General features: G+C 33.1%; 6 protein-coding genes across 11 annotated transcripts; 2 read left to right on the top strand and 4 right to left on the bottom strand.

Annotated features, from left to right (window-relative positions):
• Positions 1-191: 191 nt before the first annotated feature.
• On the bottom strand, positions 192-1451 carry LOC105154490 (phosphatidylinositol glycan anchor biosynthesis class P). Its single transcript, XM_087408247.1, has one exon. It carries the CDS (start codon positions 1449-1451, stop codon positions 1068-1070), a length of 384 nt encoding a protein of 127 aa, XP_087264373.1. The 3' UTR covers positions 192-1067.
• On the bottom strand, positions 1324-2804 carry LOC105154489 (Threonyl-carbamoyl synthesis 6). 3 transcript variants are annotated; one of them, XM_011070055.2, is made up of 4 exons: positions 2674-2804; positions 1916-1983; positions 1699-1827; positions 1324-1631 (listed from the first exon to the last, which is right to left on the bottom strand). In XM_011070055.2, exons 2-4 carry the CDS (start codon positions 1930-1932, stop codon positions 1493-1495), a joined length of 285 nt encoding a protein of 94 aa, XP_011068357.1. In that variant the 5' UTR covers positions 1933-1983; positions 2674-2804; the 3' UTR covers positions 1324-1492. The 3 variants fall into 3 exon arrangements, with proteins under 3 accessions (XP_011068357.1, XP_011068356.1, XP_087264374.1); XM_011070054.2 differs by lacking the exon at positions 2674-2804 and adding an exon at positions 2529-2669; XM_087408248.1 differs by lacking the exon at positions 2674-2804 and adding an exon at positions 2067-2087.
• On the top strand, positions 2693-7286 carry MFS16 (major facilitator superfamily transporter 16). Of its 3 annotated transcripts, XM_011070051.2 has the most exons (11): positions 2693-2831; positions 2904-3550; positions 4065-4143; positions 4225-4360; positions 4551-4913; positions 5226-5270; positions 5506-5707; positions 5782-5930; positions 6184-6486; positions 6578-6691; positions 6757-7286. In XM_011070051.2, exons 2-10 carry the CDS (start codon positions 3274-3276, stop codon positions 6644-6646), a joined length of 1623 nt encoding a protein of 540 aa, XP_011068353.2. In that variant the 5' UTR covers positions 2693-2831; positions 2904-3273; the 3' UTR covers positions 6647-6691; positions 6757-7286. The 3 variants fall into 3 exon arrangements, with proteins under 3 accessions (XP_011068353.2, XP_011068352.2, XP_011068355.2); XM_011070050.2 differs by having other exon boundaries at positions 6578-7286; XM_011070053.2 differs by lacking the exon at positions 5226-5270 and having other exon boundaries at positions 6578-7286.
• On the bottom strand, positions 6915-8653 carry pen-2 (presenilin enhancer, gamma-secretase subunit). Its single transcript, XM_011070047.2, has 3 exons — positions 8511-8653; positions 7288-7392; positions 6915-7209 (listed from the first exon to the last, which is right to left on the bottom strand). The coding sequence occupies exons 1-3, from the start codon at positions 8578-8580 to the stop codon at positions 7070-7072; spliced, it is 315 nt and encodes a 104-aa protein (XP_011068349.1). The 5' UTR covers positions 8581-8653; the 3' UTR covers positions 6915-7069.
• Positions 8654-8932: 279 nt separating this feature from the next.
• LOC105154487 (transcription factor YY2) lies at positions 8933-14491 on the top strand. 2 transcript variants are annotated; one of them, XM_011070049.2, is made up of 3 exons: positions 8933-9439; positions 11804-12356; positions 12594-14491. In XM_011070049.2, the coding sequence occupies exons 1-3, from the start codon at positions 8950-8952 to the stop codon at positions 12706-12708; spliced, it is 1158 nt and encodes a 385-aa protein (XP_011068351.1). In that variant the 5' UTR covers positions 8933-8949; the 3' UTR covers positions 12709-14491. The 2 variants fall into 2 exon arrangements, with proteins under 2 accessions (XP_011068351.1, XP_011068350.1); XM_011070048.2 differs by having other exon boundaries at positions 11762-12356.
• Positions 14480-16453, bottom strand: U2af38 (U2 small nuclear riboprotein auxiliary factor 38). Its single transcript, XM_011070046.2, has 5 exons — positions 16271-16453; positions 16104-16191; positions 15565-15631; positions 15189-15477; positions 14480-14987 (listed from the first exon to the last, which is right to left on the bottom strand). The coding sequence occupies exons 1-5, from the start codon at positions 16312-16314 to the stop codon at positions 14753-14755; spliced, it is 723 nt and encodes a 240-aa protein (XP_011068348.1). The 5' UTR covers positions 16315-16453; the 3' UTR covers positions 14480-14752.
• Positions 16454-17117: the final 664 nt, after the last annotated feature.

Genomic DNA, 17117 nt, shown 5'->3' with positions numbered 1-17117 from the left:
CCATTATCATTTCTGACTGAGTCTTTTACAGTGATGTACACAATATTACATAATTATATAAAATGTATATACACAATAAAATATATATATATATGTATCATTAATTATGTATGATTATATGATTTTTATGTTATAAGGAAAACAATGTCGATTAATCTTCAATGCTAATAGATCTCAATGTTATATAAGTATTTAATGTATTATAGAATAGAGTAGTCATTTATTTTGGAAATGGTCCCGTAATACAAATTTCAAAAAATTATGGATTTTAATTACAATGTAAATTTATATAACATTTATTATTTGGTCTTCTTAATAGATTTCTTAAATAAAGTGCTTTTACACCCTGATAAAAAATTTTTTCATGCATGAATATGCATAAATATGTCTAAACATACATAACACACATAAATATTCATAACATATATAATTATATATGAGATATGTCCATACATATTTATACATCTTTTTTCTTTTTGTAAAATTACTTTTTAGTATAATAGAAATAATAATAGTAATGCAAAAATATTAAAAATAATTAAAAAGGTACTATTTGTTTTAGAAAAAAATCAAGTTTGAAGAAATGTAAAAAAATTATTTATGTATAATTATATATAAAATTATGCATAATTATGTATAAGCAATTTTTTTTACATTTTTCCAAACTTGTTTTTATCTAAAAAACAAACAATGCGAAAATTATCCCTTTATTTTTTATGTTTCCACATTACTATTATTATTTTTATTACACTAAAAAGTAATTTTACAAAAGAAAAAAGAATGTATAAACGAGAATGTATAGACGAATGTATAGAAGAATGTATAGACATATTTCATATATAATTATACATGTTTATGAATATTTATGCATGTTTTTATATGTTTAATAAATATGTTTATACATATTTATACCTATTCATGCATGAAAATTTTTTTACCAGGACTACGCTTAGAGATTTGTCATTTATTTGTTAGATTCGCATATTATGCGTTTCTTAATTATTATTTCTAACTGTACATCCACCTCAATGTAAAAAAAAATAATTATTCTGGTAAATGATTACAGATTATTTTTTTCTCAAATATAATCTCCTACAGACTTCTGTAATTGGTATGTCAGATACAGTCGGTATTCCGCCTGGAGTAGTTTCGACATTTTGTAGGGCATACTTGTCCGTAATAGTCCGGATGTCATCGATGTCTGGAGTTATTAACATATTGATAGCAGGATAAATTAAAAATGCAAATGTAGCTAGAGCAGTCAATGCCCATATAGGAATTGCAACTGCCCAATACTTGGAGGGCCAATAGGTCAGTCCTAAATAATCATGCAACATCTTGTCTGGTATTATCGCCCATATCACGTACAATAGGAACAACATATTTGATCCGATATACATAGCATATCCATAGACAGCCCTGGGACCGTAAGGCGCAGGAGTGTGTTCCATAACGCATATATATTTGAAAAGTAATAGGTAAATATAATTGGCTAATTGTTGGCTCCGTAATGACTATATGTCGACTCGGGTGGACCAAATTTTTCGATGGTTTCTGTGACCAGTAGTAGATTATCAAAGAAGGATGTAAGTGCCACACGTATTTTCCTTGCTTCCTTACCACTGAATGATCTGTACAGAAAACAATAAATGTCAGTAAAATAATATTTACAAATACTTAATGCAATTTTAAGCTTACACTTCTAAAATATTATTATTTAATGTAAGATTCTTTGTGGCTTCACTACGCGGTGGTTCCTCATCGACTCGAAGCACTTGATATACAACTTCTGCTTCTCTGGCACTTGGAAAAGGCACAGACAACTCTCTGTGTAATGTTAAGGTTTTAAAAGTAGTAAATTGGATAGCAAATATTATTATAAACAAATCAACAATATTTGTAAAAATAAGGATACACTTTGAGGTCACTCATGGCATTGTATAGTGATACAAATTGTCCAAATTGTGTTTCTGTCACGTTGTTCTGTAATCATAAATGTTCTGTAATTACAGTAATGTGAGAATATAAAGTAAATAAGTATTATACATCTATATTTATGTACATACAAAATTTTAGTTTTTTAAATTTCTTTTAAAAAGATTCTGGTGAAAATTTGTTTCAGAAATTTTATATAAATTAGAATAATTTTAGAATAACTTAGAATAATTTTAGAATAATATTGGAATAATTTTTTTCAAAAATATCCTAAAATTTTTAAGATTGCTTATTCTACAATTATTTAAAAAATACTGTGAATTTCTTCAGATTTTATCAGATTTATAAGATTTATTAGGAATTATAGAATGAGAAATTTTAGAATATTTAATTTATATGTATGAAAAATTCTAAAAAAGATATAGACTTTTTTGGAATTGGATTTCTAAAAAGTGTTTCAATTTGTATAAAAAAAAATCTGAACAACTTCCTAGAAAGTTATAAAATTACTCAGAAAATTTTGAAAAATTCAGAGAAAAATTTTCACTAGGGAATATTTGTCGCGACATAACCTCAAATCGATCGTGACTCACGTCAATGGAGTTAAATGGAGTTGCACAACGCAATCGATATGTTTATCTTAATGTGGCACTAATGTTGTTCAAAGATCATGTAACAATTATTATATTTAAAAACGTTGCAATTAGCATCGACGCGATAGACATTCGCTCAACACACCTATGCAGGAGTGCGTCCATGGGCGTTGCTGACGTACAATAGTCATCTCGTGATAGTATAAACATTGCATTTCGAAGAAAAAGGAGGGAGAAGAAAGACAATAGGCAGGATTTGCATTTACCAAGAATTTTTATCTGCTTCCGGAATCACTTTCAAATGTAGGTAATATTCAGTTGCTAAGTAGTCACCATTCTTTAAACTTTTTACAAATCTTTTTGTTCTATTTCTAGGTTACATTGACAGCTGCATTTATTTACTGTCATAAGTGTCATTGTTAAAACTTAGTTTAGGCTTTGTTTGACACTTTATCTTAGCTAGACGTTTGTGAACAAATGATCAGTATTATGCAAAACATCGTGGGAATAACACCATATTTGAATAACTTATCCAGAGATCACAAGAGATCTCTATGTGTTTGTCTATTTAGCTAATTAATATTTAATTGTGAGATCTGAATATTATTTAATTAAATTCAGTTGCATTTTACTTACTACGTCAATTACAATAAGACGAAAAAATTATTTTATCTTGCTTCTACACAAAAAGAATCCTGTAATCAAAGAGTACAAAATACATTGAATACTACAAAAAAGTATTAATATGAATGGACCGACGAGAGATCTACCATGGGGTTTGCAATGTACAAGGTGTATGTGCAACGGTTGCTGCGAGCATCGTCGTGTCAATTGGATTGCATGGCACCAAGGAGGCATATTGGCGCTTACTTATCTAGCATATACTTGTTATCATTTGACTCGGAAACCAATATCTGTAGTGAAGAATGTTCTAAGTCTCAATTGCAGCAATCTACCAGTACCTGGGAATATTTTTGTAAATGCCAGTAATCAGGATACTTGGTGTGACTGGGCTCCATTTGGTAAGGAGAGATAATGGATAATAGAAAAATATATACTTAAATATATATATATTTAAATATTAATTGTTTGAAATATTTTAAAAGTTCATGTATTTGCAAATTTATCATAAGTTTATCACGATCATCAAATGTGTTCAAAATATGTTCTGAAGCCTAATAAATTTAATATTTACTTCAATCAAGATTATATTAAAATTCAATTTGTGTTTTCTGTACAAAATCGCTTTTTCGATAAAATTTTGTAATATTTTTAAAAAGAAAGATTCTTGTTTTAAATACATGATAATGAGTTTTCTATAATATTTGTAAAAAAATATATTTTGAGACTATATTAGCTATAAAAAAATATTCTTTGTTAAAGATTATTATTATTTATAAGAGAAAAATTATATATATATTTATTTATAAGAAAAAAAAGTAAACAGTAATTATTTTTTTAAACATATTTTTCTGCATAGAGGAAACAAACACTCGTATATGCAAATAATTTGTGCTTATTACATTATTTTTACAGATACGGAGGATGCACCAGCATTACTTGGCATACTGGATTCAGCATTTCTGTTTGCATATGCAGTGGCTATGTTTTTCAGGTGGATATCTTGAAATGAGTTTATTACTTTCCATAGTACAAGGGAATTTTCTCAATAATATTGTCTTTTCTTTTCACACAGCGGGTTCATAGCGGAGAGAGTAAATCTGCGATACTTCCTTTCCATTGGTATGCTCGCGTCAGGCATATCATGTTACCTATTTGGAATCGCTAAACCATACAATATTCACAATCTGTGGTACTTCATTTTCGTGCAGGTGAATATCAATACATTAAGTGCTTTCTATTTGATGACACAAGTTGATCCAAGTATTGTTCTGTCTTTGTTACTCCCGAAATGAAAAATAGAACAACTTGCATCAACTTATGTTATTAAATGGAAAGCACCCATTATAAAGCATATTAACAAAGATGTTCTTTCATATTTTTCCTCTTCTTTTTACATAGGCACTAGGAGGAATCTTTCAAACTTCTGGATGGCCAGGTGTAGTAACTGTTGTGGGAAATTGGTTTGGAAAAGGCAAGCGTGGCTTGATCTTTGGAATATGGAACTCTCATACGTCCTTAGGAAATATATTAGGTAGTTTAATCGCGGCGGCATACGTCGAGTCCGATTGGAGTTTGAGTTTCATTGTGCCTGGAGTGGTAATGGGACTGATGGGATTCGTGATCTTCCTGTTCCTAATACCAAATCCTATCGACATAGGATATAGCTCGCCTGCTTCTCTCGGATATCGAAAAATTGTAACGAATAGCTCGGACGACGACTCGTTTGACGGAGGTTACGAATCTCATAGTGTCAACGAGGATGTAAGTTTGCCATAGTTGCTAAATATTTGTAACGCTTTTTCACTCAGCAAATATTAGTATTATCATAATAAATGTTTTTTAATTTTAATAAGTGTAAAATTTGTAGCGTAATACATTTTTCAATTAACACGTAATAGCATGCATTTGTAATTTGATTATAGGCATGTTCTCTATACTTTACTATGATTACAATTTTATTTCGTTCTTTTAGTTTTCCTAGGTTTTTTTTAATAATGCAAATGTCAAGATTAATTATTTTTAGTAGAATTATAGTTTACACTTCCATAATAAATAAGCATCTACTCTACCTAGCGTGTCATCTATCGCTGTATCCACCGTGAACAACTTACTACCGACGTAAGTGCATGCCACCCTACAGTTAACACTACTATTTAGCTTTAAAATGTAACATAATCACATAATGCATGTGTTATATATATGATGCATAAATTTATTCATAATTCTTAAACCACGTGAGAATATGTATTTTGAACAACAATGTGTCACTATAACATTTATTAATATCACAACTGCTTTCATCTAACATATATAAATATTATTAGTAGTAATATGTAATTTATATGTTTCAAAGAATGTGGCAAATGAGCGCTCTGAAACCAGTCCAATGCTGTCTGGACATCGACGTGATCATAATACATCTCACAATAGCGCGATCGATTTCATAGGAGCCATAAAGATACCAGGTGTCATCGAATATTCCTTGTCGCTATTTTTCGCAAAGCTTGTTAGCTATACATTCCTCTACTGGTTACCATTGTACATCGCAGCTACAAGTAGGTATTCGTAATAATAATCTTATTGTTACTATCTCATTATATAATCTCGTCTCAATAAGAATTTCTTGCAGCTACATACAACGCAACTCTGAGCGCGGATCTGTCGACTCTGTTTGATGTGGGTGGTATAATAGGTGCTATAGCAGCTGGAATCATCTCTGATTACAGTGGCATGAGCGCGTTAACATGCGCCGCAATGTTTGGACTTGCATTTCCCGCGGTGAATACAATTTTTTCCTTAATACATTGAATTTTACCACATGCAGACTTTTGCAGTTACAAAATGACAACATTATTAGATTAATTATTAATGAGCTGTAAAAAAATGATTGCTTATATAAATTATTATAAATTCGTTAAATAATGAAGCACATTGTTTTAAAGAATGTTCTTATTTCTGAATGATATGCAATATTATAAATATAGATTTGAATGTATATATCATTTTAACATGTGTGCCTTATATATTTCAGTTATTTATATATGACTCTATCGGAAATACTAGTCTAGGCGTCAATATAGTATTACTGCTGATAGGAGGGCTTTTAGTGAACGGTCCCTATGCATTAATAACGACTGCTGTGTCGGCCGAACTGGGAACTCATCCTAGCTTAGGAGAAAATTCAAAAGCTTTAGCTACAGTGACTGCCATTATCGATGGAACTGGTAGTATTGGAGCTGCAGTTGGTCCGCTGTTAGCAGGTTTAGTGTCTCGGTGGGGCGGATGGCACAATGTGTTTTATATGCTCATGTGTGCGGATTTATTCGCTCTACTGGTGAGTTTGTTTTGCTTATGAGTTTGTTTTCATCGATACTAAAACGAAGTATCATTATAAATAATATGCATATCATGTTTTGCTGTTTCAGCTTCTGTCCAGATTAGTTTACAGAGATATAAGATTATATGTGCAAAGACGAAGAGTTATTCAAATGTAGAACGCGAAATAAAATTCGCTAATTGTTGCGTATAAATGCGGAGAGGTATGTCAGTTTTTACATATTTGAATCTGTGTATTTATAATTTCTAGTTTCGTATCTCCTTAAAGGGATGCAAGAGAGAGATTTAAATATATGGAAATCTATTTTGGACAGTACTTTTTCACATAACTGCTACACGCATCTAAATGTAATTTTAAACAAAGAAAAGCTAATAGCGCGCTGCTACTTTTCGAAATTGATATTTTTTATTAATGTATACAAAATGTAAAAAAGAATGTTATTTTTTTATTGTGTATGCTACATATCAGATGTTACCATATGAACTTACATGACATAAATATATTACAAAGTTTAATATATAATTGTTGAATGCATATATTTCTGCAATAAATTATTGCGTACCGCTATGGAGTATCAAGCTCAAGGAATACCAGTGGGAATTATGTAGCTGATAGAATCGGCGAATTCACCCCAAGCAGCTCTTTGGGTTTGGAAGATTATTATCCAAGCTAATAAAGCAGCTGTCCAAATAACTGCTCCGATAGCAGAGAAAATCACATCTGAAAGAAACGTAAATGCGTATCATTAAAGAGGAGAGACTAAAATCCGTTGTAGAAAATAAATTGATTGACACCAACATCTCTTAATTTGTTTCTGTTCCTCGTAAGGTGGTGCTATGAAAGCTTCTTTTGAGAACCAAACCGCATTCACGGCCCATAGGAATGGCAGCAGTGCAAAACCAGCTGTAACAGAGAGAAGTTGAAGAAAATATTGGCAAGTTGTTGTAAAATGTGACTTTTGGTTGTGCACTGCGTTATTTTTTTTTCTCTCTGTACTTAAATTATATATACATATTTAGATTTTAGAAGAAAGATTTTGGAGAGAAGAGACAACTATCCCAAAAAATCAAGAACGCAGCTAAAGAAGTTAACAACATAAGAATTATATTTTAACACTAAGAATCATGTACTGCTGCAAATTTATAGCTATACTTTAATCTAAATCTAATTTTAGTTCTCAATCAATTTTCAACATACTTAAGGATGGAGCATCTATAGATATCGTCTGCTAATCCATACATGTGTTAAGGTCTGAATTGTAATATTGAAATATGAAGTAACTCTGGTTTGAATTTTAAATCATGATTGGACAGTAAGGCTGTATTCGAGAAGCATGCTATCAGCGATATTTGTGCCATTTATTCTTGTTTTAACATCTAATAAACAATGAAGATAGAATGACACAAATAGCACTAATAGTGTCCCGAATATACCTTAAGTGTGTTCAGAATTAGATAAGGGGTATCTTCCAATAAAGCCCAGTTCCACAACTCACAGTTAACTCTTAACCGAAGTTCAACTTGTTTCTTATTTCTTTCCAATTCTAGAATTGAAAAGAAACAATAAATAAGTTAAACCTCAGTTAAGAGTTAATTGTGAATTATAGAATTGGGCCTAATGTCCATTTCCATCAATGTAGATCAACTTTAATCTCGATTCAACTTACTCTTCGTCTTTTTCTAATTTTTATTGGAAAAAGATGAAGAGTAAATTGAGAACCGAGATTAAATTTGATCTACATTGGTGGAAACGGACATAAGAGATACAGATGACACAGTATAACAGGTGAATCATTATATTCTTGTTTATTAAACAAAGATAAAACGATTACTTGTTACATTGTCTCTTCCTGGAAAGCATAAAAAAATGTCTCTTTAAGACGATTGTAAGATGTCTTACGTCCCAATTTTGTCATGTGTGTTGTCAAATTTGTACCAACTATCCCACTCTACGGTATTCTATAAATCATCAAGCGCGAACTATCAATATTAGGATCTTAAAGCTTCGCGATGTCAACGTACCACGAAAATACCATTTGCAGAGATACAATTTCTTCTCGTTCGGTATTTTTGACAGGTCCATCGTGGCCATCGACACTAGACGGCTCTTAACCTATTCTCCTTTCTGGGTGTCGCTTAGAGACACTTCGTTCCGTTTCCTCGATCAAACAATATAAATAATGAAAAAATTGAGTCACATCGATCAGTAGAACAATCTCGGAATCGCGCTAGCGAAAAAAACGTGAATAAAATATGATAATAAGAATAAAAGGAAAGAAGGAAAAACGTCTGATCGCGCTCCCAAGATGGCGCCGCGACGAGCAACGAGGCGCGCGCGCTTGAGGCTCTCCCTGGTGGCGGGCAGCGTCACGTGAGCGGGCGATCACGTGACCGCGAGACGCTCGAGTCCCCGCCGAGGCTCCGCTGTCGCCAGGCCAGCCGGCCATTTTGGTACGTTAACATGGCGTCGCCGCCGGAGATTAATATGGCGTCCTCGGACATAATAACCGAAGTGGAGATCCAACCGGACATCCAGGAGGTTGAGATAGAGGCGATACCGGTGGAGATACCGTGCGAGACCGTGGAGACGACGATCGAGGGCGAGGACGGGCAGCCGATGATAGCGCTGCAGCCATTGCCGGAGCCGGGTCGAGAAGAAATCATACTGCAGACACAAGAGGAGATCGTTGGCGCCGATCCGCTTAGCGTATACGACCAGATCCCGGTGCCGGATAACGACATTTATGTCGAGTCCAGCCCTGGGCCGTCGCGTAAAGCTGCTAAGAAGGCGCGTAAGAGCGGTGGCACGCGTTTCCGTGCCTCCGACCACGCGATTTTCGGCGAGATGGCTACTGAGACCAAGGCTAGAAAGTGGGAACAGAAGCAGGTGCAGATCAAGACGCTCGAGGGCGAGTTTTCGGTAACGATGTGGGCGTCCGGCACGGACGACGGTGAGTCTTTTTACACATTTTCAGTCTTCCTCTGGACTCCTCCATTCAGACTTCTGTTCTTTCATTCTCATTCATTTTTCTCTGTTTTTTTCTTTTTCCGTTCTTTTTATCCATCGCTCTCCGAGTTCTCAAGCTAAAAAGGAGTTTCTTTATTTCTTTCTCTTCTCCTTCGTCTTTCCCCTCGTTTCTCCTGGCCCCTTCGTTATCCACCACGCACACGGGCGGATACGCACTTCCGGTGCGATGCTCAGATCGATACTGCGTCGCTGCACGGGCGCGCGATCTCCGTATGGAAAAATCGGCTACCTGGCCCATTCACGTCGGCCGTGTGCTCCAGCCGGCTTGACAGGCCGCGTTGTTTGTTTTGATCCCGCGAACGCCATTATGCTTGGCCCCACGGGGGCAGCCATATTTTGAAAATGGCCTCTTTAACGCGGCGGATGGCCCGCCTGTCCACCGTCAAGCAAATGGCGGCGGCGGACGAGCCGAGCGACGTCGCGGAGCATCGCGGCACTTGATATCCTATCGGCGTCGATACATTCAAATTTTGTGTCTCTTTGAGAGAGATAAAAATAAATAGTGATATGTAGAGCGAGTTCTAGTCGAGATTCTCATTGGAGAAAAAAAAATGGATCTCGACGGTTCGAGACGCATAAAAGAAGTTGCGAGAAGCTCTGATCCTCTGACGTCACGAGAGATCCATGTTGCATCGCGAACGCATATACCGGGTGTCTTGAACTCAAACACGGGCGATGATTTCGTTGATTCGCGCCTTCCTTGTTTTTTTATATATTTTAAGTCTGTTTTTTACTTGCACTCTCAGAACTGAGTGCACTAAGTTCAGAAAATGCAGAAATAAAAGACAGACCTTTTATTGCATATTTAAGGATGTATTACAAATACTAAAAAAAGCTATTTAAAAATTACAGATTATTTTAGGTCATACATTTAAAAGTAATAAAAAAAAAATTTACCGTCTGGATCAAAGTTTATTTTAAGTAAGGTTTTTTAAATATATGTTCTAACAGAAATATATGGAAACGATTATAAAATAATGATAAAAATCTCAATTTATTGTGCAAATACTTTAAATATTCCAGATGATGAAGTTATATTGTAATACAGAGATTAATTGTTCTATAAATAAACAAAATATTTCTTTAAAATCTTTGTAATTAATCTGTGAATCGCAATAGAACTTCATATAAATCATTTTGAGTTAAAATATTTATACCAAAAATTGAAATTTTTGTCAATTTTTCAATTTTAACTTATAAAAAAATAATGTAAATAAACAATAAAATTATATTTCAAAAGTAGATTATTGTACACACAACTTTCATATTAATATATAGTTTCTTTCAAGTATATATATATATATATATATATATATATATATATATGTAAAATATATATATAATATATAATATATATTTATTAATATATATATTAATGAATTTGTAAAAATAAAAATACATCCTTAAAGATAAGTCGTATTGTACAAAAAATTTTCAATACAAGCTTTAATATTATTGTATTTTCTTCGGAAAGAACTTGCGATCTTAGATATTAAAAACGCGATATAATGAGTGTACTTCTTTCGGCATGCATTTTTTAAATTTTTATTCCATATATCCCATATTTTCTGAATAAAACGCATTTTTTTTTAAGCTTTCAACGAGAAAGATGTAACGTTAAAATATCCTGTGGTTTTAAGTTTAAAAAATTCGATGTTTCCATTTCTGTCAGAAGTAATTAACATTGCAAATGATAATTTTAATTACCTTGTTTATGTACTGAAAAAAATGGCATCATTATATCAACAGCATTATTTTAATTGAAAATAATCTTATTTGACTCAATAACAGTATTAACACAACAAATACAATTTTATTAAAACAAGAGTGACGTATTTTCCTTAATAGTGAGATTGAATTAACAAAATTATTTGCAATTAAAATAATGCTGTTAATATAATGTCATTCTTTTTCTCAGTATGGGATGTAAGAAATTATATTAAGATGTCTAGCCTCATCTTCTCGCCTTAATTTAATTTGCTATAATAATTTTATTAGAAATTATATCTCGTTGCAATTTTATTATAAATTTATTCCTTAATATTTCCTTTAACAATCCTGTACTAATTAATAATTTCTGTTTTCTTTGTTACCAAGTATATATAAAATATAAAGTTTATATATTTATATATATATATATCAAACTATATGATATATTATTAAATTTATATATCATATAGTTAGCAAAAAATTGAAAAAGTATCGTAGCTTTTTTGGGACCGCTCTCCGTTTGTTGCTGTTAAAGGTAACATCCTATTAGCGCCTGACCTGGATGTGGATGTTCCAGATGAAGGTTCAAATCCAGAACCGGATCCGGACTACACGGAATACATGACGGGCAAATCCAATGCAAAGTTCAATTCGAATAGTTCGATGTCAGACGGTATGCCTGGTTTGGATCTGTCGGATCCGAAACAACTTGCTGAGTTTGCACGACCCGGTCATAAGCTGAAAGTGCGCAAACCGCCGGTGATGGACGGTGTCGAGCGAACGATCGCATGTCCTCACAAGGGATGCACGAAGATGTTTCGAGATAACAGTGCGATGCGCAAACATTTGCATACGCATGGTCCACGAGTTCATGTGTGTGCGGAATGTGGCAAAGCTTTTGTCGAGAGTTCCAAGCTGAAACGACATCAGCTGGTGCATACAGGCGAAAAACCATTTCAGTGCACATTTGAAGGATGCGGCAAGAGGTTTAGTTTGGACTTTAATCTTCGTACGCACGTGAGGATCCATACCGGTGATCGGCCATATGTATGTCCATTCGACGGATGCAGTAAAAAGTTTGCGCAATCAACGAACCTCAAGTCGCATATATTAACTCATGCGAAGGCCAAGTAAGTCGCTTCTTTGTTGTACTTTGAATTTGAGATAAAAGACGAGCGTGAAAATATTTTAAAAGCTATCGTATTAAAGAATAATAGACGGGACGATTTAGACAATAATTATGTTTATAAAATGATGTTAAGTTTTCATTTTAAGATATCAATTGCTTAAATTCAAAAGATCAATGTGTAAAGTAGAAAAAAGGAGAACTTAATTATCTGATTAGATCTTGGTTTTCATAATTTCAGATCTCGGAACGCGATTGGGAGACAAGTACAACAAATCCAACTTACACAGCCTCAATTTGTCCAAGTTGAAGTTGCAGATGTGGACAATCAACAGTTCATTGTCTACGCTGATTAGCCCCCCTAAACATTGATCTCGTATATCTCCCGCTGAACACTACTACTAAAGTATCGTAACCATTAATTATTAATCTGAACAATGTAAATATTTTTACGACGCGTACAAGTGATGTCATTACACGAGATATGGACAGTCAAGCTGTCTTAAGAGAATTAATGGAAGAATAATACCTCTGTGCTTAGATACGAATTTCTTGAAGGAAAAAAAAATGGAGCACTATATTATCGTAAGACACAAGAGGGCAAATAAAGAGTTAAATAAGAAAGGAAAAAAAGTAAAAAAAAAGATAATGTGTACCTTCTAAGATAACAAGTTAGACTGTGTCGCGCACTGCTCAATTTCTTGTTCCATCAAGAGAAATAGAGTGCGCTCGCATAATACACACTATATACATATACACTTACACACCCGCACACACATACACGAGACTGTATATATATAAATATATATAAGTACAATTAAAATATTGTATACAGTATATTTTGGAGAAATTCAGATGGGAATAAACCACGAAGATGCATCTTTTTCCGTCGGACTCAATTGTATCATCTTGGTAATATACGAATTTTACACTATGTATAATGCTGAGACTTGTTGATAGTGAATGATGAGAGAGGTAAAGAAGTTACGCGTGTATTAACGTATATTATGAAATCCATAAATATATCACGCAATCTTTATTGTATGATTCGGTATCATTTTTCTTTTTATATAATCGGGAAGATTGACGGGATGCTTTTTTTTTCAACGGATATGGGAAGAAAATCGAAGATACGCGAGAGAAGGAAATTGTACAAAGAAAAGTATATCGAAATGCTGTTACTGCATCCCGATGTGATATTTATGAAAATGTTGTGACGTCTGCTCGCGCATTGAACGGCTTGGAACGATTTCGATGATACTTGAAATTTCGAGCAAGAAGCAATATAATTGTGGATAGATTTAATATCGAATTAGAATAAAAAAATTATTACTGCGTGCATCTCCCATTACATCACCGATCATAATTATTCGCATATCATAATTTTATACGTGCGATATTGACAGGCATAAATACACATACCTATGCATCAGCCTGCATTAAATTAGGTGAACTTTGGACAATTTGTTTAAATCCTACAAAGTATATATTCTTTCATAAAAAAAAAGATTTTATTTTACAGCTGTATATAATATTCTTGTGGCTGTACCCATCTGTTGGTAGTGTTTTCTTGTATACAATTTAATATCTTTTTATAAAGAAAAATAAGAGGAGAAAGATGAATTATTTTAAATTGTTTAGCGTTTAAACTTTAGATTGCTTGACCATCCGTTTTTTAAATAAACTTTCACCATCTATTTGCGCCTTATGGCAATTGTTATTATGTCCCACATTAGGCTTCTTTTTTGTACGATAGATACAATTTGGAATTATTTTTTAATATATCATACGGTCTACATTTTTACTGAAGTAATGATATTCGCGAAAAAATGAAAATATAAAAATGATTTCAAAATGCAATTTTAATTTGAATAAAAAATTTAGGTAACTATCCGATAAAAAGAAGCGTTATCGTCATCTGCTTTTGAAAGGAGGTAATTTAATAATGATGTGTATGTATGATTATATCGATGCTCTTTGCAGAAGATTCAGGATATCTTTGCAAAGCATACGTAAATTTTTTGTTGTATTCATAAATATCCACCAAACTACGTGCATCGTTTTTCACGGTATATGTTTAAGTTCGATAATTTATATGAAAATATAACACGAAATAAAAAATATATATTTCTATGCTTATATTTTATTTGTGTCTGTCATTTTTCATTGCGCGAAAAAGACATCCTTCAATTAATTCGGAGTCGTTAAATTATTAACAAATGATATAATGTTGAAGAGCACTAATTCTATTGATTACATGTATAAATATATAATATATAAGATATATGTAATATATAGATACTTTTCATCTGGAATACGTACAAGATAGATCGATCGTATCAAGTCCGTCCATTAAATAATGTCAGATCAGTTGGAATGAAGAATTTTCTATAATTATAATTAATATCTTCCAGATCGGCCGTCCCTACCTTTGTCGTCCCTTTTCCGACGATCTTTGGATCTCGATCGTCTGTCGCGCGATCGCGATCGCCGCTTGCGATCTCGGCCGCGTGAACGTGAACGCGATCTAGATCGTCCCCTGCCGCTCTTCTTGCGACTGTACAAATAGCGGCGCAGCTCACGCGAAATGGGCTTCAAGTGCATAAAGTTACAGAATCCGGACCGTGTGCATTCTCTAAAACGAAAAGAAAAACAGAAGGTATAAGATAACCGATTTCATTCATCATTACACATTTGCATGAATAGATTCTATTTAAAAAGCTGTGATCTGAAGCACGTGATATATGATCTTATCTTTGTTGTTCATCAAATAAATAAAGATAAAATGATAATATATCATGCGCTTTATAAAGCTAGGAGAAAATGTCAAGATTACCCCATTTCATATTGACGACAACAAGCCTCTCTGAAATCTGTTACTGGTGAAAGTTCGGCGTACACTGGTCGACCACCAAACCAGCGGTTGTTCAAGTCATTCACAGCTCTCTCCGCGTCTTCCTCTCTGCGAAATTTGATGTAAACGTTACCCACCAAGTGATCGCCGAGATTATCGCACACATTCATCTCCTCGATCTCGCCATACTTGTCTTCGCACTCAACAAAGACATCTTCAAAGAAGTTATCATAATGCTCTTGCATTTCTTCGTCTGATACATTTGCGACCACTGGAACAAGAATAAATCGTTTCTTTATTTGGAAAAGAATTTAACAAAATATGTATAATTATCATTATAGAATTATGATGTACTCACAATGGGAACCATCTGCACTTTTGGCAGAATTTTGGGGATTCACATACAGATTTTGAAGCAGGCATGTCTGGAAAAGAATTAATTTGTTTCAATATTAAATGTTTAAGAGTGCTATGTAAGAACATTGATTTTTTAATTGGTTCAATGACAACAACAGAACATTTGTGTCGACTTGTATCATCAAATGAAAAACACCCATTATTTATTGTCATTCATTAACGAAAATGATGACAAAATTATGCCTTTGATGACATTTTAATGTCAAAATGATGGCAAATAAGCAAGGTTGCTACCCGAGTTATTATATCATGATTTATAAATTTCTATCTCAGTTTTAATTAATTAATTGGAAAGTTAAAGATTGTGAGTGAAGCAATATAAAATGAATATTAATCATGAAGAATATGTATCAACAATTCATATTAAACATATAAAAGATAGTTATAGTTGAATGAGAATTGATTCTTTCCATGTTGTGTAGACACATTTAAATAGTAAAAAATTAATTATTGATTTAAATTAGATTAATTATTTAATACCTGACTGAATGTAGGTTTATTGTGGATACGCGAGCAGCGATCGCCGTGGCGGCAGGCGCCGATTTTGAAGTAAAAGGAGCAGTTTACCCTGAAAAAGAAAAAAAGAAAAGTGTAGGTTATGATAAGTCTCCATTCATTTACAATTCGGCAAAACGAGTTTCCCTTACTTATCCTTCTCGGTACCGAAGATAGATGCTAAATACTCCGCCATCTTCTCGAAGACGAGATTATTCCGAGAGTTGTTAATTTGCTTGAATCATCAAAATCTACCAAGCATCACCATCATTACACACGACACACGCCGATAGACATCAAAATGGCGACCGCATTGGTTATATTCACATTGAAAAGAAATGCAGCATTTTCATGGAAAAGAAGTCACCAATCAAAAATGAACGCAAGAAAAGAATACGACTATTAATTGGAAATGTCCACAAATGTCCAAAATGAAATTCAATATATTATTGTAATTATTTAATAATTACACAATAATTATTCAGTTTAGTCTTCAGCTCCGAGTTCGCATATTCACAAAAAACTTACATTTAACTACATTATTATATAATTAATATTAAATTATTATGTAATTAATATAAGCCCAGATGATAATGATAGAATTTATTAAAAATCAGATTAATTAAGCTGGATCTTAAATGCTTACATAATTCAATGGGAATTTATATACTTACAGGCTACGTTCTGTTCTTCACAGATTTTGATCAAACTTGCCTGTAAAACTCCAGACAGCAAAATGACTGATTTTTATGTCGATAAATGATTGCTGATCTAAGGCTCAGTTCTACAACTCATGATTAAGTCTTAACCGAGGTTCAACTTATTCATTTGGTATTTATAATCGGTTCTTATTTTGAGATCGTCTTAAGTAATTGCTTAAGTCGCTAATGCAGTCCTCTGATTGGTTCATGACATCTTAAGTGTACTTTATAAGATCCGATTATGACTCACTATGTACACCGCTATTGTCTCTTTCCAATTTTTGAATTCTTTTTAGCG

Source organism: Acromyrmex echinatior, chromosome 7 (genome assembly GCF_024713525.1).
Source record: "Acromyrmex echinatior isolate Ae372 chromosome 7, ASM2471352v2, whole genome shotgun sequence".
In the NCBI taxonomy this organism is placed as follows: Eukaryota; Metazoa; Arthropoda; class Insecta; order Hymenoptera; family Formicidae; genus Acromyrmex; species Acromyrmex echinatior.
Note: the sequence above shows the minus strand (reverse complement) of the source record. Positions and strands in the feature narration are given on the sequence as shown.